General features: G+C 38.9%; 1 protein-coding gene across 3 annotated transcripts in view; it reads right to left on the reverse strand.

The window, feature by feature from the left end:
- SLC35F1 (solute carrier family 35 member F1) overlaps positions 1 to 21,930 on the reverse strand; it is a 410,815-nt gene that overhangs the window by 152,463 nt on the left and 236,422 nt on the right. For all 3 annotated transcript variants that reach the window (XM_082474851.1, XM_082474852.1, XM_082474850.1), the window contains exon 2: positions 6,505 to 6,680. In XM_082474851.1, coding sequence (XP_082330977.1) covers positions 6,505 to 6,676 — 172 coding nt within the window. In that variant the 5' untranslated portion in view covers positions 6,677 to 6,680. The remainder of the gene's footprint in view (positions 1 to 6,504; positions 6,681 to 21,930) is intronic.

Below are 21,930 nucleotides of genomic sequence, written 5' to 3' on the forward strand. Positions count from 1 at the left end.
TGGTAATTGAGAATTTAGTCTATGTAACTGTAAGAAGTGTAAGAAGTATAGTGTTTCTGCAGAGAACAAATATGAAGCCTGCCTTACATTGGAAGAGGCAACAATTATCTTCTGATTAATGTCTCCCCAGCCACCACCAAAAGGAGCAATACTTTTTTGGTACAAATTCTGAGAAGAACATTCTTGTGGGGACTAGACTACTGGGCCTGAGTTGCATCCAGCTATTGTGTGTAGACAAGGCTGTCATCTTTATATATTTCTCTCACCAATCCTGCCCTACTTGAGTGCTCCGGATGAAAAAAGAAGATAGTGGGTAAAAGGGATCAGGAGAGGGTGAGTGCTTGATATTCCTGAGCTCACTTAATGCCTTCAGTCTCCCCACTGAGAACTGAAATTTGAACCTAGACCTCTAGGATTTCTGTCTTCTGGAATTTAATGTTCAAATCGAGAATATTTCTCTTGAACAGTAAGGCATGAATTTACTTTTCAGTATTCTCTTTGGAAAAAATCAAAGGGATTACACATGATGATATTTTTGAGTGTTCTGTTAGTACTATTAGTAACTTGTTTCATTTTCACACTCACCCAAAGAAATATATAAAAGATTCAACAAATATTTTAATGTGTATGGAAGAATTTGCTGGAATTCATGCAATGCTAGTCAAATTTTTAGCTGCAAGCTTGTCTTTTATTCAAAATTGGAAGAGCTTATAAAAATATCTTTCAGAGAAAAAGCAAAACTTGTAGAACCAGTCACCAGGGATATCTCTAATGATGCTCAACAGTGGCAACCTTTTCTTCTCTTTCTAGGGTCTGTATACAAAAAGAAGCAGGCACTTCTGATTCTATCCGTGCGTTCATTACTGATACCCATTCTTTCCCCGTCATCATGACTTGAGGAAGAAAACAAGGAACGAAAGTGTTTTCTTTTCACTCTCAGCATCCTGCTTTTGCTCCACAATCCTTACCTCCCCCATCGCTGAGCAACTTGTTGATAAGGAAAACAAAAAGAAATTGGAGAGGCAAGAACTGAGAAAAATTGGCAGAAGAAAAGGAAGAAGAAATTATCGACTATTTAAAAATTGTGTGGTTTATATATATTCAGAAGTTAAAAACTGCCAAAAAAGGAACCATGGATATCTATTACTTAAGAACTGCTGAAAGTAGTTCTGGGAAGCAGCAGGATTCTTGTAATAATTGATAAAAGAAGCTTATGGGCAAAAAATTTGATGACATAATTTTTCTTGATAAGAAATATATCCTGGGCTTCCCTGGTGGCGCAGTGGTTGAGAATCTGCCTGCTAATGCAGGGGACACGGGTTCGAGCCCTGGTCTGGGAAGATCCCACATGCCGCGGAGCAACTGGGCCCGTGAGCCACAACTGCTGAGCCTGCGCGTCTGGAGCCTGTGCTCCGCAACAAGAGAGGCCGCGATGGTGAGAGGCCCGTGCAACGCGATGAAGAGTGACCCCCGCTTGCCGCAACTAGAGAAAGCCCTAGCACAGAAACGAAGACCCAACATAGCAATCAATCAATCAATAAATAAATAAATCTTTAAAAAAAAAAAAAGAAATATATCCTATTTCACCTTTGTTTTAAAAGCCTGTCACATTTCTTGCTTCTACATCCAAATTCAAGAACTGAGTGGTCTTTAGTTGTTCATAGTCTTTGCTTTTTGTGTTTCTCTGCTTCCTGATTTCAGCTAGTATTACATGGAATTTTAAGAAAAAAGTAGGCATGAGGAAGAGGCTTCCCAGGCAAATCTGTAAGTTTTGGGAAGCTTCACTATATTTTCTTAGTCATATACCTGTGAGATAATAGAAATATATATATATCGTTCTCTGCCCCCAGTTCCTGGCACAGAGCTCCCAAAACACTTGTAATATCCTAAGTGAGAAGAACGCTAGGAGCATATTTTGTTCTAATATTTGGTCTTTGACCCTAGTTCCTGACACAGAGCTCCTAAATCCCTTACAATTTCCAGGGAGATAGGAATTTCTTTTGTTTCTAATGAGGTGACTCTTGGAGCGCTCCTGGATGGGGCTGGTCACCAGAAACACCAAGCTATGACTAGAAGCCCGGAATTTTCAGCCCCGCCTTCCCATTTTCCAGAGAGAGGAGAGGGGCTGGAAATGAAGTTAATGATCATGCTTACCTAATGAAGCCTCCATAAAAATTCCAAAAGCACGAGGTTTGGAGAGCTCTAGGGTTGGTGAACACGTGACATGGAGGTGCTAGGAGTGCTGTGCCCAGAGAGGGCCTGGGGGCTCCACGACCCTTTCCACACACCTTGCCCTACTCACCTCTTCCATCTGAGTGTACATCTATATCCTTTATCACATCCTTTTGCAATAAACTGGTAAACAGTAAGTAAACTGCTTTCCTGAGTCCTGTGAGACGCTCGAGCAAATTAACCAAACCCAAGGAGAGTTCGTGGGAACCTCTGATCTATAGCAGGTAGGTCAGAAGCACAGGTAATAACTTCTATCCATCTCCAGATAGAACTGTCAGAACTGAGTTATATTGTAAGACACCCAGCTGGTATCACAGAATTGCATGGTGTGGGAAAAGCCCCACACACCTGGTGTCAGAAGTATTGTGGTGTGGTGGTAGAGTGAGAGTAAAGGAGAAACACAAGAGGAGGACTACGTTTTTCTTTACAATTCCTGAAACCCTACTTTGTACATATAGCGTGAGTGGATTTCAGGCATTACTTCAATGGGTATGTGTGTGTGTATATATATATATATATATATATATATATATATATATATATATATATATATTTTGGCTGTGTTGGGTCTTCGTTGCTGCACGTGGGCTTTCTCTAGTTGCAGCAAGCGGGAGCTACTCTTCGTTGTGGTGTGTCGGCTTCTCCTTGTGATGGCTTCTCTTGTTGCGGAGCACGGGTTCTAGGCATGCAGGCTTCAGTAGTTGTGGCACGCGGGCTCAGTAGTTGCGGTGCACGGGCTCTAGAGTGCAGGCTCAGTATTTGTGGCGCACGGGTTTAGCTGCTCCACGGCATGTGGGATCTTCCTGGACCAGGGTTCAAACCCGTGTCTCCTGCGTTGGCAGGCCGATTCTTAACCACTGCACCACATTGTCTGAGTAACTTCCCCAAAGTGGTTACAACTAACCAAGTAACAGCTATCTAAATTTTATCTGAATTCTCAAATGTGATACATTGTCATTGGAACTACTTTTTTGAAGTACATTTTCTTCTACAGAGTTGTATTAAAGAAGCTCTTTAGGAGAAACAGCAAGATTTTTTAAAATTTTAGAACCATCTGGAATAAAAAAACCTAGCTCCAATCACGAAGGGCTAGCCTTAAAACTTGTCCTACAGTATATAATTTTTTTTAAGGAGGATGGTCTTTGTAGGAATCAATTTTTGGTTTTCTACAAATTTTTGTAGGAACCAATTAATAATCAGGGACAAATTCAAAACTCCAGTTTAAACTGGCGTTACACTGAAACTTATACTGCATTCTGTTGCTTCAGAGTCTTTGATCATTGGTTCAGTGCAAATTTGGTGAGGAGAATTCACTTTAACTCTGAAGTCAAATTTCCACAAGGCTTTTGTAATAACATCACCCTTAATGCTCTTGAAAGGCTTCTTGCATTTATCACATTGTGTTTACATGTGACAATCATACATTTTATAATTAAAATGATAAAGAAAGATTGTTAACTCCTGAGTCTAACTTCTTGCTATTACGTGGCCTAAGGTGGTATCAAATTAATATGGTGGCCCTGTGGGGCCAGTGACATCTGTGCCGGAAGAATTGGGAAGGCTGACATATTGCTCAATCCTGACCTGCAGCGCTCCCGGCAGAGTACTTAGAAGTACCTGGAAGGGAGGAGAAAATGTGGCCATGACAGCACTTCCCTCACACACATCACACTTTCCATCCTCTCCTCTTTGCTCTGTTCATTCCCTCTCAAATCTTGAGGTGCATGAGGAAGGAGATTATTATGTCTCTAGAACACGGCACTGAATCAGCCTATACAAAATTAATGTAATTACTATGTTGATTTCCAGATGTTAGCTTAATGCCAGCCTATTAAAACTTCTAAAGATGAAGCTTAAAACAAACAAACATTCTGAGTAAACACCCAAATAAAGACATGCCAGCATATTTAGTGATAATCTGAGGCAATGCAGAAACCTCTGGATAGGGCATTTTAGAAACTGGTTCTCTCCATCACCAATTGCAATGAGAGTCAGAATTTTCTCAGGTCCTCTTCAGTCTTTTCCTTCCAAAGAGCCTCTAAATTCCTTGCTGCTTCTGATCCTTGGCCTCTTTCCAGTCGTGCCTCTGCCCTGCCCACCCTTGCCATCCTCTCCTAGCACCGTTTACAATCACATCCTCCTGACATCAGTGCTGTGCCTCACTAGACTTTGCCCCCAGGGCTGGTTTCTTATCCAGGGTTTTGAAATTCAAAGGGAAAAATCCTCCTTTTGCTCAAACACGTCTCCCTTCCCTCTCCTCTTCCTTCCACCCCGGACCGCACATGGGTGGGCACAGTGGGCCATGAAGGCACCCAGCCCTGGCCTGGGAGGGGCCCCTACTCTTCCTAGTTCTGTAGCCAGGAGCAGGTTCCTGATGCTGGGGGAGCCTCCGATCTCTCATTTATAAAATTTTGGATAATAATTCTTATTTCCTTGGATTGAAGGAATAAAAGAGGTAATTCACATATGTAGTAGCTGGCACATTATAAAGCCTCAACAGAAGGTATTATTATTAACCTTGGGTCTTTTCTACATTTAGTTTTTTAAGCTTTTCTGTCTCTACCTGTAACTGTGAAATTATTCTCTGTTTCTTAGAATGGCTTGATTTTATTTTTTTCCCTGATGAGAGTTTTTGTTAAATCTCTGGGCTCCTGGAAAGTAAGACTGACAAGAACCCAAAGACTAGTTGTAGTTCACCATCTTGTAGTCTAGACTGTTTGGTTCTAAAAATCTCTAGAGAACGTAAATTCACCACTTTCGTGTGATTTTTTTTGGTTATATTAGAGTGTTGCAAAATTGCTCTTCGTTTAATCTTACTATCCTTAATTATAATCCTTGTACTGCGCTAAAATCATTCTATTCTTTAATAATTCTAAACTATTATTCAAACTTTCATTAAGTGATTTTTAAGTTGAACTGCATAGCTCTCTCTTCTTGAACGACCAAACTATACATTCCTCATGTTAACAGTCTCTCATAAGTAAATTTCTAATTATATGCCTCCCCAATTTCCTCATTTTCTGGAGTTCTTTCCTGGATTGAGGCACCAATGGTGAAATTGTGGGTATAACTGTTTAGATAATGCATGTGTGGCATTCAAAATCATTAGCTTCCAAATCCTACTGAGGAAATATAGCTGAGACTCAATGTCTATAACTTTTGTAGCCTGAGGTTTTATTTGAAATTTTACTCTTAAATTAATTATGCCTACCGATGTTAAATTTTAAAAAACAAACACCAATAGCACCAATATTTGAGAAGTAAATGAAATTAGCTTTTCCAATACTTTAAACAAATCCCAAGTTAAACTAGAATTCAGTCCTAACTTGTTCATTTTTACTCTCCCTCTAAGAGGAAATCTAGTCCTGGTCAAATCATTTTAATTAAGCAATATTACTCTGAAGGACAATCCAAATAAGGAAATGTAAAAATTCAATGCTGATATACAATTATTAGCAAAGTTTCTAAAGAGTATGACTCTTAGGATTGATGTATATGGTTATACACATATCTTTATTCATCATTATGGTATATAATTGTCTTCAAACCTATTAATGGTTACTTTTCAGCGCATATTTTACAGTTGACAGCTGCTACTGGGGGATTATTATTGGCTATTTCTGGGCCATAGGTATAATCATAAGTCTCTGAAGTATATCCTCCAGAGATATACCCCAAGGACTGCAATTGCCCTTTAATAAGTTTTTCTTGCACTGACTCTTGGAGGACTTGTTTCATTGTTTTGGCTCTTTTAAGTTTAGACAGAACATCTCACGTGGCCATTTGTGGTAGCTTTCTTTTCTTTCTTTTCCCCTTTGTTATTACTAGAGTTGTTTGTGTTTACTATTTTTATCTTTCTCGTGACACTTTCCCAAGAACATATATTTGTCTGTAATTCCCTTGGATTTCTAAGGGTTAGCATTTATTAAGACAGCTTCATCAGGCCTGTTCCAGGTTCCAGGGAAGCAGTCTATTTAGATTCACTGAGGGGTACAAGGAATGCTAACAGGAATTCAAATATGAGCAATTGTACATTTCTGCCTATACATGCATTTCCTACTTCCTGCTGAATTCACACAATTTATGCTTCTTTGTGATTTACTCACTCATTTTGTTTGCTGTATTACTGCAAAATAGAAAAGTGAGATTTGGGGTGTTGAATTGTCTTACGACGCTGTAAGTGAAAAAAGTTAATCTGGTCATCGTTCATCACTCTTGTAGATGTTGCTAAAAGAGAAACGAAGCTATATTCTTGGGATTTTGCATGCTTACCTTGTCTGACAGCTAGTGTGGTGGTATAGACCAAGAAGAGAAGGATGTAATTGAGGAAACTCTGGAAGACTGGTGTATTGGCATGGAAATCTTCTGACAGGTACTTGCTGGTCAAGCTAATTCCACAAATAAGGAGGGATAACACCTGGCCTAGAGCCACAGAGATTAACATCTCCCTAAGAAATAAAGAGAAACATAGCAAAGATCAGCAGAAAGTCCATTAGAACAATCACTTAAAATTTACTGAGCACTTGTGCCATTCACTAGGCTAAGTGCAATAAACAGTATTTCTTTTAATCCATCATAGCAATGCTACCTTACTGGGGTTTTGCAGAGGAAGAAACCAAAGTTTAGAGGGGTTAAGGAATTTCCTTACAGTCGCATAACTAGGAAGTGGCAAAGCCGAGATTTGAGACCAAATCTCTCCAAGTGATCCTGGCTTCTACCTACTGAGCCCTGGAGCTCTGGGGGGAAATTAACATCATCCTGATGCCACCATGGCATGAACAAGTGTTCAGAAACCTGAGACAGAACCTGAACACTGATGAAGCAGGACCATATTCCAACCTTGTCCTCAGGTTCTTGTACCAAAAAACGGAGACTTTTTTCTTCATAGACCGAAATCTTGGCTCTAGGAACACTTAGGTAAAGGGGCTATACAAACCCCTGATAATCTAAAAGGACTATCTCCTCTCCATTGCCAGATATTGAACAGTTTGTTCTAACAAGCACTAATAAGAACTAGTCTCTGCTCTCCTCTGCTCAAGTCGCAGTTGCTGACACATTAAAACTCTCATTCATGAAGGAAATTTAGTGACTGAGGTGGTACAATAGGACATTTCAAATTCTGTGAATATTTTCTATGGCTTTTTTTATAGGCACTGACCCTACAGACCACTGTAGTGGAGATTACAGGCAAGAGTCAAACGGTTCACTTTGCATAGAAATAAAACGCCCATGTGGGCTTTATGGTTACATCCACCTGTACGCTCTGACACAGGACAAGCCCCTGGCTTCTGCAAAGCAGACTTCTGCTCTCCCCAGGAGTCTCATCTGACTTTCCTGGTTTATTTATTTAAAGAAAAAGCAACATAAAATAAGCAAAGAGTAGTATTTCTAAACAGAAAAGCATTAGGCAGAGCATCTGCAGCATTGCATATTCCCTCCCCCATGGCAGATGTGAATCCATCTTTCTGGAAGGGGCACTGGGCCCCTGGGCAGGATTCTGGGTGGATACCTTGGTGGTATCCTTCTTTTTAAAAAAGGCATCCATCACTCATTCCATTTGCTTCCATGAGGAGGAAAAACTGTGGCAATGCATGTGGACCTATGAAAAAGACTCTGCAGAGGTTCGCCTGTAACATATTGGCAGAGGCTGCCTTGGTAGATGGGTAGATTGCTCTGTTTCCAGGTACTGGCCCCGACCCTTCAATTCAATCTTCGTAAAGGTGTCAAAGGAGTCAAAGCGATATTTTTAAACATATAAGTTTAAAACGTCAGTCTGTTGCTTAAAATCCTACCCTATAGATGATACCCTATAGATGGTACCCTACAGAATGCAGTGATCTATAAGGCCTATGTTACACCATCTACAAAGATGTCTGCCAACATTTCCTCACATCCCTCTACATTCATGCTGCTTCTCCCAAAGGGAGGTGGGGTCTATTTTCCTTTTCCAGAAGCTGAGCTGGTCTTGTGACTTCCTTTGACCGATAGAAGGTAGGGGGAGAGATGTCATGTGACTTCTGGTCCTAAACCTTAAGAAGCTCTGCGGCTTCCATTTTCTGCCCTCTTAGGATACAGCTTCCATGTAAAGAACCAGAGTTAGACTACTGAATATTGAGAGGCTGTGTGAAAAGAAGAAGAGAGACCCAGCCAACCACTGCCACCTCAGCTGAAGTACCAGACAGGTGAGTGAGGACTGTGGATCCTCTGGCCCCAGTGGAGCAGCGCCAACCTGAGTCATGTGGAGCAGAGATGAACCATCCCCAGTGACTGCTGCCCAGTTGGAGAACTGGGAGAAATAATCAATGGTTGTGTTGTTTTAGGGCATGACGTTTGGGGTGGTTTGTTATGCAGCAGCAGATATTGAAACAAGGCCCTCAATGCCCTCCCTCCACTCCTACTACCGCAGAGCTCTGCCTCCTGCTTCCCCACTTTATTCCCCCATGAAGCCAGAGCTCCAGACCTACAGAGCTACTTGCACTTCAACAATGAGTTATGGTCTTCTTTGTTGGCATTCCTTTTCACATGTTATTATTTCCAGAATGTTCATCCCGACGTGTCTGACTCTTACTCATCTTTCAAGATTTGGCTCACACGTTATGTTACCCCCTTTAAAAAGTCTTCTCTGCCCTCTCTTCCCTGGGATGTATCTCCTTTACTTCTATATCATTGTACTATAATTATTGTTTTTACTGTGATGTTGGTGTAATGTTCTTCACTATATTTACAGCTGGGCAATACCATTCAGAGGAAGTAGAAAATGGAGAGCTTCAAGACAGTGCAGAGGTAGACCTAGGCAACACTGAACAGTTTTGTTGAAATGAAAGGATGATTTAAAAAAAAAGAAGAAAGAAAAGCAGAAGTAAAGAGAAGTACCAGATTTAACTCAAAGGTTTTTAAGCCAGCCTAAGAGAAGTGTGATATCCACTAACAAAAACCATGATAAGGAGTTGGTTTTAGTGTAAAGATAACAAAATATTTTTAGTGTATTGAATTTGAGCTGCCAAATGAACTTCCAAATGATCCAACAGTATTAGAATCATGGGATCAGAGTTGGATAGGGAGGTCAACCAGGAGAAAAATATGTGGAAGTTTTACATATGAGTGGTGGCTAAAGTACTGGAAACGGATGCTAACAACATGGAAGGAAGAAGAGGAAAGAAAATAAGAAGGCCTAGGAAGTCTTTGGAGAATCCCCAGATTGGGGTTAGGGAAGAAAGAAGAGGCACATCATTGGAGTCAGAAGAGGCACATCATTGGAGTCAGAAGTCAAAGAACCAAGATAGTTCTTTATGTCAAGGAAACCAAGGGAACAGAGACTTTCGTGGAGGGAACAGTTGTAATATTGAATGTTGCTTAGAGGGCATGAAGAATGAGGACTGACAAAAGATGATTTGTAGTCACTGCCAGCCTTTGAAAGACCACTTTTGGCTGTGTGGAGAGTACCAGAGCAACACTTGGTATCATGGAAACAAAGGGAACAGAGAATTTCACAGAAGGGATAGTCAGTGGTGACTAATTGGACAGAAGTGGTGAGAAATAAAGGTGCTGACTTTGAAGAATTTTAAAGAATTCAAAGAATCCTTTGAAGAAGTTTGATCTAGTCACTACATAACATAAAAATAACAAAAATAGCTAAAATAATAATGTTTAAAATGATTAAAAATAATTTAGAGTGGATTCATGATTATCCTCTCATTGGGTCACTCTTACTTGCATAATAACTTACATCCCTAAGTGAAAGAGAAGCGGGGAGAGTTACAGCTCATATACCAGAGAGTGGGTCCTGGTGCTGAGTATGTCCGCTGGAGAATGCTGTGTATGGAGCGTGTCTCCTTGGGAAAAGAAGGTCGACGACTACTGCTAGGACGTGGTAATTCCTACAACTGCTTAAGTTACAACCATGGTATTTGAAACCTTGGCAATATCCTGAACAAAATCAAGCCACAAAAAATGACAGAGTGCTTACATAAGAGAAAAAAATTTTTAGTACTTCTGATGTATATGTGCCAATATGTTGAATACTATAAAACAGCCTTTACATGCCAGGCACTATGTATGCAAAGATGAATAAGACATAGTCTTTGTCACTGGGGAACGACCAAACCAAGATTTTGGAGCTTAGTTCCCAAGTAACTTACTACAGAATGGACCCAGTTAAGATGAAATAGCAATAATAATTCATATTTAATAAGTTCTTACTATGTGCCGAGTCCTAGGCTTAGATTTATACATTCTGTCTTATTTAATCCTCATAATAACTTTACAAGGCAGATATTGTTATGGTTCCATTTGATAGATAAGTAAACTGATGCTTAGAGAGGTTAAGCAGCCAGCCCAAGGTCACAGAGCCAGCAGGAAGAAGATTTGGATAGAAACTAAGTCATATGATTCCAAATCCCAACTTCTTAATTACTATGCTACACCATCATTATGCTGCCAAAAAAATACTCTTTTCCCTCACAGAGGGCACAGAACACACTGCTAAACCTAAGTGGCTGGTTTCCAGAAATATTCTGGGGAAGGTGAAGACAAAACAAGTCGTCCCAACTGACTGATGAAAACTCTTCCACCAAGACATCTGTAATGTGTGCCTTTCAACAGAGGTCAACACAAGCTTATTCTTGCTTCTTCATCCAAACAAAACAGCAAATCTGCTGCATCCAATTTCTGCTTTTAATTAGTGGCCGTGTCATTCAGCTGCTGCTGGTATGATTTGATACAAAACGCACATTATGGTTTTATCCATCATGCTAATAAACATGACTTGTAAAACAGGAAGGAATGGAAGGGACCTTTTATCAGATTAGTTCACCAGTCCTTTCCCAAGTGAAGGGAGCTAGTACTGGAGCTGTCGCAAGTCTGCATATCTGAGCTAAGTTACTAGAATCACCAAAGCAAAATAAATAAGAATATAAATAAACCTAGACACTTGGCTGATTCCACCTCCCACTCCTCTCCACTGCCCCACCATCTTCCCCTCATCAGATTCTCCTTTGTTCTTTTTTAGCAGAGAGCAAATCCTTTTGGTAATCTGTGTCTCAGAATGTCTTCCTACCACTGTCTCTGCCTAAGGATCTTTTCAGTTCATTTACTGTCACCTTATCCCTCCTAACAATTTTTTCCCACACTAACCACTATAGTAGATCTGTGGTCCCTTCACTTAATTCTTCATGAACTTAAGGTACCATCTTCTCCAGGAAGCCTCCCCTTGGCCGCGCCTTGCTCGCTAAGGCTGAGTTAAGTGTCCTCCTCTGTATGTTCCTATCTCTACTTGTGCTCACCATACTGTATGACTCATGAGTTCCTGAAAAGAAGGGAGTGTATTCTAGTCATTTCTATATTCCTGGTGCCTTGAGGACTCCTGAATGGGAAGGAAATAGATGCTCAATAAATACAGAATGAATGAATGAACAAATTTACAAGTGAAAAAATATCTACAAATGAAAAAGATCGGAAGATTTGAAAGATGGCTGCTTATCTTATCTTGAAAAACTACTAGCTCTGAAAGACAAAAAATATCTCATTTTCACTGTATTCCTTCTGCCAGTTAGACACTGAGATTAATAAAACTCTTTTCTGGTGCATTTCTGAACAAGCCTGGTAAGGTGCTATCTTGCAAAAATGATGCTAAATACGGTGCCGGGTGGAATTTTATACTGGGAGCTGTTGGCTATTCATGTAGCTTATAGAATAGCACACCAGATGCATTCTAACATAGGATACAGAGTTCCTATAATTTTAGCAGCAGAAATGGAGAAGAGACTATGATACACATTTTCATCTTTGTTTATGCGTTTAAAAGGACATCCTATCTACTTTAAATTCAGAATGACTAGACAATGAAAAATGTATGAGTCTCAGGAAAAAGTGCTGCTGGAAGCTGAATACCTGTTATAATAGAGCTTGTATTCATAAAGACCGACATAAACCATTACCACAAGCGCTCTGCTCTGTTAAAGAAATAGACGTTAGAATCTTGTAAATAAACTTGTGTTTTACAAAGTAGATATTCAAAATAATAAGATTTAATATAAAACATAAGTTGAATCTCATTTTCTTCCCTTAGTTATAAGAATACATTCTTTTAAAGAGGTATGAAAAATTTCAGCATAGAGTTACATAATCATATTGCTTTGTAATTCTTTGGTATGAGAGTGAAACAATTCCATCATCATCTTGAAGGACAGCACATCAAACTTTCTGCAGAGACATCTTCATTCTGTTAACTATTCTCAGGAAAATCATGTCAGATCTGAATCAGCATATGAATTCAGATGAACGTACATAAATAACACGTATACTGCCTTGACTAAACACAATACCACTTGAACATGGGAAGAATGTGTTCTACTATGTTCTTTGACAAGATTGCTGTTTTCAGAAGTTAGGATATTGGCTTCTTGAAGATCTTTGTTGAAAGGCTTTATTCCATTTAAGTATTAATTAGACTTCTATGTAAGGAGATTATTAGGCAAGAAGCAAATACACATCTCCAGAGGTTTAACATTCATTGGAGTTTCTTTGCCTCAGATTCTGTATTCATGGAATTTAACGTGTTCTCTGGTTCTGTGGTATCTGTTTCTTTTGTTTTTGTTTTTTAGAGGGAACCAAGTAAGCCACAAGGAAGCCGTCGTAAACAATATTCCACTGGGTCCATGAGGTAGTAAGTGTAGGAGACATTTGAAACTCTAGTGTGAGAGGATGAGTCACAGATGTGCGTGTATACTAGATGTTGTTTGTCTAGAGAAGTGGGACAGAAGAGTGAAAAGCACCAATAGGGAGCTAGAAGCCCCTGGCTCTTGAGTTCCGTTGATTAAGCTCCACGATCCTGCACATCTCCAACTTTGGGCTTGGATTCCTTCGTGTAAAGTAAGGATATTTTAATTGATGAGTGTCTAAGATACTTATGCTCCCCTTCAAATCTTCTTGGTCTCACTATCTCCAAGGTATCCTAGCTCCAGTGGTGGCTGCCATGACAGACTGTGAATAGACTGCAACCAAAACGGTGTGGGCACAGCCCAGTGGCCCCGGGCGTCATGCCCATTCTGTGTGCCTTGTGCCTTCTACCCTGGAGATTCCAGGTAGATGCTGAAGGCCGGACCTTGTGGGGACCTATTTGGTGCCCACTCATCAGCAACTGGGAGGTGCCGGGGAATTATTGCACTTGAGCAATAGAAAACTAAAGCAGACAGATAGATTCTTCTTCTTCCTCTCCCCCTGGCCCTCCCCCTGGCAGACTGTCCCGAGAAGCAGTCACTTCTGCAGGTTCTCTGAAGATGGTCCTGCCTCACAAGGTGCTCTGTTGGGTACTCAGTGCCCCAGAACTTCTCTCCCTCCTTCCCTTCCTCACTCCTGCTCCCTGGGATTGCAGTCCTAAATAAAGTAGCGGCACTTAAGCCTCTGTTTTCTGGGGAACTCAAGCGAAGATAATGAGCTCTATATTTCCTTCTACTCTGTAATTCTGACTTACTTTTAGAAGTCGCTGATGTGTAATCATTAACTCTTGAAATTGGTATCTTCGATCTTAAAGTCTATTCCTTCTGTGTATTTGATTAAACTCATTGGTAGCTGAGTTAGCAGCAATGTTTACTCGTTTATTATGCACACACTCTGCAGGTTTGGGGATTAACTGCAGAGAAAGAGATCAGTCAGTAGCATTTGCCAAGGCCTGCTGGGTACAGGTTATGAGGAAGGGATGCTTGGTCTCTGCCTCCAAGAAGCGTGGAGGGGCATGGAACTTAAATAAGTGAAGCTACTTTACCTGCATAGAGAACATAAAAATACCCATGTACTCCAGTATGTCTATAAAAAATTGCTAGAAGTTATCAGAGATCATTTCAGTCTTTAAAATTAGGCAGAGCGTATGTCAGTCCCAATCTGACATATACACACTACTATGAATAAAACAGATAACTAATAAGGACCTACTGTATAGCACAGGGAACTCTACTCAATACTCTGTAATGACCGATATGGGAACAGAATCTAAAAAAAGAGTGGATATATGTATATGTATAATGGATTCGCTTTGCTGTACAGCAGAAACTAACACAACACTGTAAATCAACTATACTCCAATAAATTTTTTTTAAAAATTGGGCAAAGTAAATATGGAAAGGTTTCATGGAGAACAGAGTTTTGAGTCAGTTTTGCTTGTTTTAAATAATGGAAGAGAGTTAACTTGGTATTTTGAAGGTGGCATATCATTCCAGGAAAAAAGAATGCTGTGCTGTCTCAGAAGCAGAGACTGACACGCAGAATCACTGGGCTGGCCAGTGAGAATCATAATAATAGCAGAGATGGGTAAAGAGAGGTAAGAAGCAGAAGACCCTAAAGTGTAGGGTAGTGTTTTAATTCAGTAAGAATTGTTCTTTGGAATTTCTGAGCAAGGGAAACGAAGTAAGCTTCTGCCATAACATCCCCAAATTTCTCTGCTCATTCCATTAGTCAGATCCAAATCCTGCTTGTATTATGGGGGAAAAGTTTCAGTAAGGAGCCAGATCGAAGAACCAGATGTCTCTATGCAAGTCTGGCATCCTGAAACTCCATTAGCTTCATGGTAAATCCACCTCTGACGGAGGCATGCTAGATACATCTGTACTTTCATCTCAGCATTGCAAAGCTGCAGGCTTTTAACACTAGCTTCTTCAAATCTTCAGCATAGCTTTTTATGCATCTTTCAATATTATTTGCAGAATGTTGCCATCTTGTTTTTCTTGTGTAATATAGCCGTCTTTACAGTGATAAGAAGAGGAATTTCTCCAGTAGTATTGATATAAGGATTTTGATCATTTATTAATAAATAAGAAATACCAATTGAGGCTAAACAATGATTATTATATTTAATGGAATTTTTAAAAAAGTGATGGGTTGTATGACATTGAACATAACTCCCTTCCCTCCCCCCACAAATTGCAGAAGTTATTTTTATGTTACGGTTGCTTAGTTTTTTAACTGCTTGCTAACAACATGTCAGGTAATATCTTAAGGCACACCGTATACTTAGAGCAAAGTCCACCCTTAATGAAAGTAGAAGCAAATGCATATTTTGTCTTATAAATTGTCTTATTGACAATTACAAATTGTAGCTAATATTTTTGTTACATGTGATTAGATTTCACTGTGTTTGTTTTACTTTGCCACATGGCTGATGGAGAAAGGTCAGATTAAGAATAAGAGAAGTTTCAACTGAGCACTTTTTTTGGTTATTTATTTATGGTACATTGTGGTATTACCTCTGACTCTCAGCTTTTGTGTAGGCATCATTTTTAAGGCAACAATCCTCTTTGTGAAGTTTAGTTACTGAGATGATACAATTGCTAAATCCTTTAACCAGACACGCACATAAACTGGCTACTATGAACCCCCTCTGACAGCAGGACAGCCACTCGTCTGTCAAAGAATCTCATACACCTTAAAGGAGTCAATCATCCAAAGAAACCAGTGACAAAATACCACAGTTTACATGATTCCATTTATATGACATGTCCAGAATTGGCAAATCTACAGAGACAGAAAGTAGATAGCTTGTTGCTGAGGGCTAGGGGGATGGGGAGATCAGGAGGTGATAATTAAAGGGTAGGGGGTTTCTTTTCGAGGTGATGAAATGTTCTAAAATGACTGTGGTGTTAGTTGCACATATCTGTATACTAAATACTAATATTCTAAAAAACATTGAATTTTACACTTTAAATAGATGAATTGTATGGTATGTGAATTACATAATATCTCAATAAAGCTGTTACCAAAAAGAAAGAAAGAGAAAGAAGGGAGGTAGGAATAAAACAGGTAAGGAAAAAAGATAAAGAAAAGAAAAAATTACACAGCAGTTAAAAAATAAAGTTGCAACCATCTGATCTACAAATTAAGAAATTGCACCAGGATCAATTTATATGTTAAAAATTAGTCAAGCTTAATTCTTTTCTTTTTTTTCCCCACATATAAACTAATGATAATATTTTCTTCCTGGATCCCAGGGGATCAACTTGTTTTTTCCCCTGAGATGTGTACTCTCACTTTGGAGACAACTGACTTAAAAGGTATGTTTTTAATTCTTAGCTTGTAAGGTTAAAACTTTTGTCATCTTCCTCCAGAGAACCACCATGGTGTCATAAAATAAGAATATGTTTTGAAATGGATAGATCTGGATTTGGATCTTGACTCTGCCACTAACTAGCTGAGACTCATCTATTTTCTTCATTTATAAAATAGGGATAAAAATACATATCTCTCAGGGCTGTCATGAGGACTAAATGAGACAGTTGATATAAACTTCCTACTACAGTATCTGGTTCATGATAAATACTCAGAATAATAGCTCTTATTACATTTTAGCACACTTCATAAGTACCAAATACCCTTATTGATTACTTAAATATATCTATATGATTGCATTGATACGTTGAGAAAATATTGCTAACATGCATCCCAGATTTATTTCCTCAAGTTCTGACTAATTAATTTATTCCTAAATATGGAAAGTTTAAAGGATTCCTGCTCTTCATAAGTTGGGGAAGGAAAGCAAAAAAAAAAAACAAAACAAAAAACAAGCAAATGAGGAATTTTTAAAGAGTCTTACCTGACATGACTATTATGAAACTAACAGATCTTAGTTTTAAATAGGAATTTCTGACTTGAATTCTCACACTTGCTAATATCTTCTTGGAGATTAGGAAAGAGATGACTACATTTTAGGCCAGCTGTGTTGCTGTCTTCTTTCTTGATGAATTTTTAAATGACTTTGACATTTTTCATTACAAAATGTTTTTAACTTTGCATTTTGAATTATGTTAGTGAACCCTAAGGCCAAATGGCAAACACTTAACTTTAAAATCTATTGAATAAATAAAAACAAAGAAAGTACAAGTGGACTGGTGACTCACTTTCTTTAAAAATAAAGACCCATGTCAAATTCCATTATTTTATCACATATTTACCAAATTTGTATGCATGAAGTGTAGGGTATTTGAAGGAGAGCAAATTGGGAAAATTAGATTCCACTAAGTGCTGAACTTCTCCACACACAATTAAAACCTGCTTGAAAAATGTATAATCAACTGAGATCATCAATTATGCCTTTTACTTGGAAGAACTTAACAGGGAACTCAGGATAAAGAAATAGGGAAGCCATGCCTCATTTTAGAAGACAAATATATCTGGCTTTTGCTTTCAAGTCATAAGAAGATTCTCTGAGTGGAGACTAGCTGACATTTTCCACCTCATTCTTTGCATCAAAAGATGACTCCAATTGCCCCATCACAAGGATCTGAGAGTAAAGGAGTAATTTTATCTCAGTACTTCTGACACACTACCTTGAAAAATAACTCAAAATTACATCAAAATCCAATTTTTGCAACATGGGCTAGACAAAATTTATTCTAGAGGAAAAGGTCTTCTGGAAGAGTGAACATTGGCTATTTACTATAATTAAATGTTATATATTTAAGAGATTTGACCTGTTGAAATTTCTATTGTAGGGATGATTCTAATTAAAAAAAAATCTATTATTGCCACTCCTGCTTCAGGGTTAAAAGAGGAAAAGGCAATTAGAAGATCAGAAGGAAGGGATGTCCTTAAATGGGAAATACCAAAAGGTTCTCAGCTGCCTTTAAGATGGAAGAGGACAGAATTGGGGGTGAGGGGTAGCGGGAGGACCTCCTGAGGCCAGGCAATCAAAGGAAGATTTTTAAATTTTTAAGACTTGAGGCAGGAGTGGGGGCTGGTGGAAAAAGAAAAAAATAACAATATTAAATTGATGAATTTGTTCAAAGACAACTCAGGTTGGTTCATAAGGTACACAATGTTCCAACTTTTTAAAAGGTGCTAAGACTAAGCATTATGGTAAACACAGCAGGCCAAAAAAAAATATCAGGCAGATTACAAACCAATGGTGCCATAGCGATTTTTATTCTGAAAATGAGCCTTCTCATTAAATTCATGTTCTATATAAAAGAGATTAGCCTATTCTTATAAGGAAAGTAGCTGCCGAGGCTATGACTGAAAACCAGCCTCAGGCCCTCAAGTCGTGTTCTTTAAGAACAAGGAAGAAAAGAAAAATGAAGGGTCATTTATGTAAACATAAATTGCACACTCACGTTCTCCTCCTTGAGCTCATTGTGAAATGCTGTTGAAGGTACCAAATGTGCTCTGAGACACCGGCTTTGGTGAAATCCAGTCCCCAGGGTGGGAAGGGACAAGGCGAGGTGTTCTGAAACCTTCAACACTGCTTCAGTCTGGTTGGCCCTTTTACAACAGAGACTGCTGGGGAAAGCAGTCACTTACTGTCTCCAACAGAAACCATTTACAAACCACCTTTCCTTCCTTTTCCAGATTTGGGGAAATCCAAGCAGTTTCAGATCTTTGACACATTTCACCTAGCTCACCTGTGTCACTTAGTAAAGGCTGCAGCAATGTTTCCAAATTGTCCAAGGCACAAAGGTCATCCAATGAGTATGTGGCAAAATATGAAAGAAGACAATGTTAAGATTTTGATGTTAAGGTTTTGTCTTTAAAATTAAAAAAAAAAAATAGGGAATGGCCTCATTCAATTTTTTAAAGTTCCACTAACAGGGAAATTAAGTAAAGCTTCAAGAGCTAAAAACAAACACTCTAATTTTAATTCTAACAAATTTTTTTTTTTTTTTTTTTTTTTTTGCTAAAGGCGTATTTCCTATCTCCCCACCTCTCCTCCAGCCTAACTTCTTGAGCAATGCTGAGGCATTACCACAGCTCCAGCACACTGGTAAACCAAGAGGGCAGAGGGCTCACCGTCTGCTTGAGAATGCCTCACCTATAAGCAATTTGGGATCAAGGAAATATAGGAAAAAGACCCTTGTTATCCCCCTTTGTTTTTAAATTACAGAAGCTTATAGCCTTGGAGGATTTCTGCTATATTATCCCGGCCCCCAAAAACCCAACATACAGCACTATGGCTCTCTTCCTGGAAAATGAGTTAAGTCGGCGTTCTTCCGGTGTTGCTTATATAGGACCCACGTGGGCCCAGGCCCTTTAACATTGTGTTAGTAAGACCAATTGCATCCCAGTATGGCATGTCTACTCAACAGAAAAACAATTTCCCGACACTTTAGTATTTTGAACCCACAGCAACCCTAAAGAAGAGAGTTTCAAACGCCATCACTGGTTCTCCTGAAAATCTAACGTTTTTTGTTTTTGCTTTTCCCCCCAGTTTTATTGAGGTATGATTGACAAATAAAAATTGTATATATTTTGGTTGTACAATGTGATTTTTTAAAGGTGTATAACTTGATGATTTAACCTATGTATACACTGTGAAATGATTACCACTATCAAGTTAATTAAACATATCCACCACCCCACAGTTACCCTTTTTTTGTGTGTAATGAGAACACTTAAGATCTACTCTTGCAGCAAGTTTCAAGTATAAGTACAGTATTAACTATAATCACCATGCTGTGCATTAGGTCCCCAGACCTTATGCGTCTTATAACTGAGAGTTTCTACCCTTTGACCAACATCTCCCCATTTCCCCCACCCTCCAGTGCCTGGCAACCACTATTCTACTCTCTGGTTTTATGACTTCAGCTTTTTAAAATTTCACATATCAGTGAAGTCGTACAGTATCTGTCTTTCTCTGTCTGGCTTTTTTCACTTAGCGTAACGTCCTCCACGTTCATCTGTGTTGTCACAAATGGCAAGATTTCCTTCTTTTTCTATGGCTCAACAATATTCCATTATATATATATATATATATATATATATATATATATATATATATATATATATAGTGTGGCTATTGTGAATAATGCTGCACTGAACATGGGAGTGCAGATATATCTTTGAGATACTAATTTCATTTCCTTTGGATATATACCCAAAAGTGGGATTACTGAGTCATATGGGAGTTCTATTTTTAATTTCTTAAGGAACCTCCATATTGTCATATTGTTTTCCACAATGAAGGTACCAAGTTACATTCCTATCAACAGTGTACAGGTTCCCTTTTCTCTACATCCTTGCCAACACTTGTGATCTCTTATCTTTTCAGTAATAGACATCCAAACAGGGTGTGACGTGATATCTCACTGTGCTTGGATTTGCATTTCCTCCACGATTAATAATGTTGAGCACCTTTTCATATGCCTCTTGACCATTTGTCTTCTTTGAAAAACTGTCTATTCAGGTCCTTTGCTCATTTTTTTAAAATTGGGGTTTGTTTTTTTTTTACTGCTGAGTTGTATGAGTTCCTTATATATCGATATTTTGGATATTAACCCCTTTAGCAGATATACGATTTGCAAATATTTTCTCCTGTTCTGCAGATTGCCTTTTCATTTTGTTGACTGTTTCCTTTGCTTTGCAAAAGCTTTTTAGTGTGATGTAGTCCCGCTTGTTTATTTTTGCTTTTGTTGCTTGTGCTTTTGACTGACACCTTTAAAGTTTTAATAGTGACTGTGAAGGTGATTTGAATAGAGTCTGAATATCATTTCTTTTCCTTTATTGATCTATTTACGTGTGTGTGTGTCAGATGGAAAACAAGGAGGGGCTAAAAAGGTCTTGGTTTTGGAAGTGTAAGTGAACTGATACCTGAAGTACCTGTCTCCTCAGCACACAGTCTGCCAAAGAGATTAAATTCAAATGAGTTGTGTGTGGCATGCATAATGATGGACACATTTTGTCTTCCCTTAGTGCTCCTGAGGACTAGTTAGTTTATGTATGAAATGGATTACTTTAGATAGACTACTGCAGGGCTAAATAACTTCACTACATCTTTAAAGTAAAAAATAGCAAATAAAATGAATCAAGGTGCAATATCTAAAATGATGTATGCATTCTGCTGAATTTAATTGAATTCTAATTAAATTACTTGGAGCAAGATAAATTAGATTATTTTTCAAGCATATTTTAGATAAACCTAATGAAGTTCTATGAGTAAGACAGGCAGAATGGGCTTTGTTTAATGACTCAGTTGCTGATATATTCCCTAAGAGTGAATAAGAGGTCAGATTGACCTTGGATCATTTCTTCCTTGGGTGAGATGGATATTACATTAACTTCAGAAAGAGTGGCTAAAAAGAGACTAGGATTTACTTTATGTTGATAGTGAAATAATTTATTGAGACATTTAATTATGTGGGTTTCCCCCTATAGTTTTTTCCTCTCAGGCTTTGAGTTCCCTGGCATAAGAACACTTTCTATTGGGAAGGAAAACAGAGGACTAAAAACAGAGGGCTAAATTTGTTTCTTGAATCCCATGGAGCAGATTGTGTTAGGTGTAAGGAAGGCAGAGAGCTAAAGAGAGGAGGGCACAGAAGTATCAAGCTGGAGGAAGAGTCAAGACTAGGGTAGGTTCTACAAGTGAAATGGACCCAGAACTACCTCCTCATGCCACTCTGGGGAGGGGAAGGGCACAGACATCTGGGTGCATTGGCTTGGCAAACCATTTAGGAAGCTATATCCCAGGAACCAGGGCTCCTAGCCTGAACAGATTTCTGTGTCCATGGGTGGCATAAACTCACAAAGCTTCTGGTTTCCAATGGACAGTGCAGTCTCGGAAAACATGCATACTGGTAGTCCAGTGTGGTTTTGATATGCATGACAGCCTGAGTCATCTGTGTGGCCCTAAAGGAATGGATGGGATTGGGAATAGTAGGATGCCAGGGTTTGGGGTGAATTGGGAATGAAGAAAGGGGTACCCTTCCCCCAAATGGCTGAGAGAGA

Source organism: Balaenoptera physalus, assembly GCF_965194825.1.
Source record: "Balaenoptera physalus genome assembly, chromosome: 9".
In the NCBI taxonomy this organism is placed as follows: domain Eukaryota; kingdom Metazoa; phylum Chordata; class Mammalia; order Artiodactyla; family Balaenopteridae; genus Balaenoptera; species Balaenoptera physalus.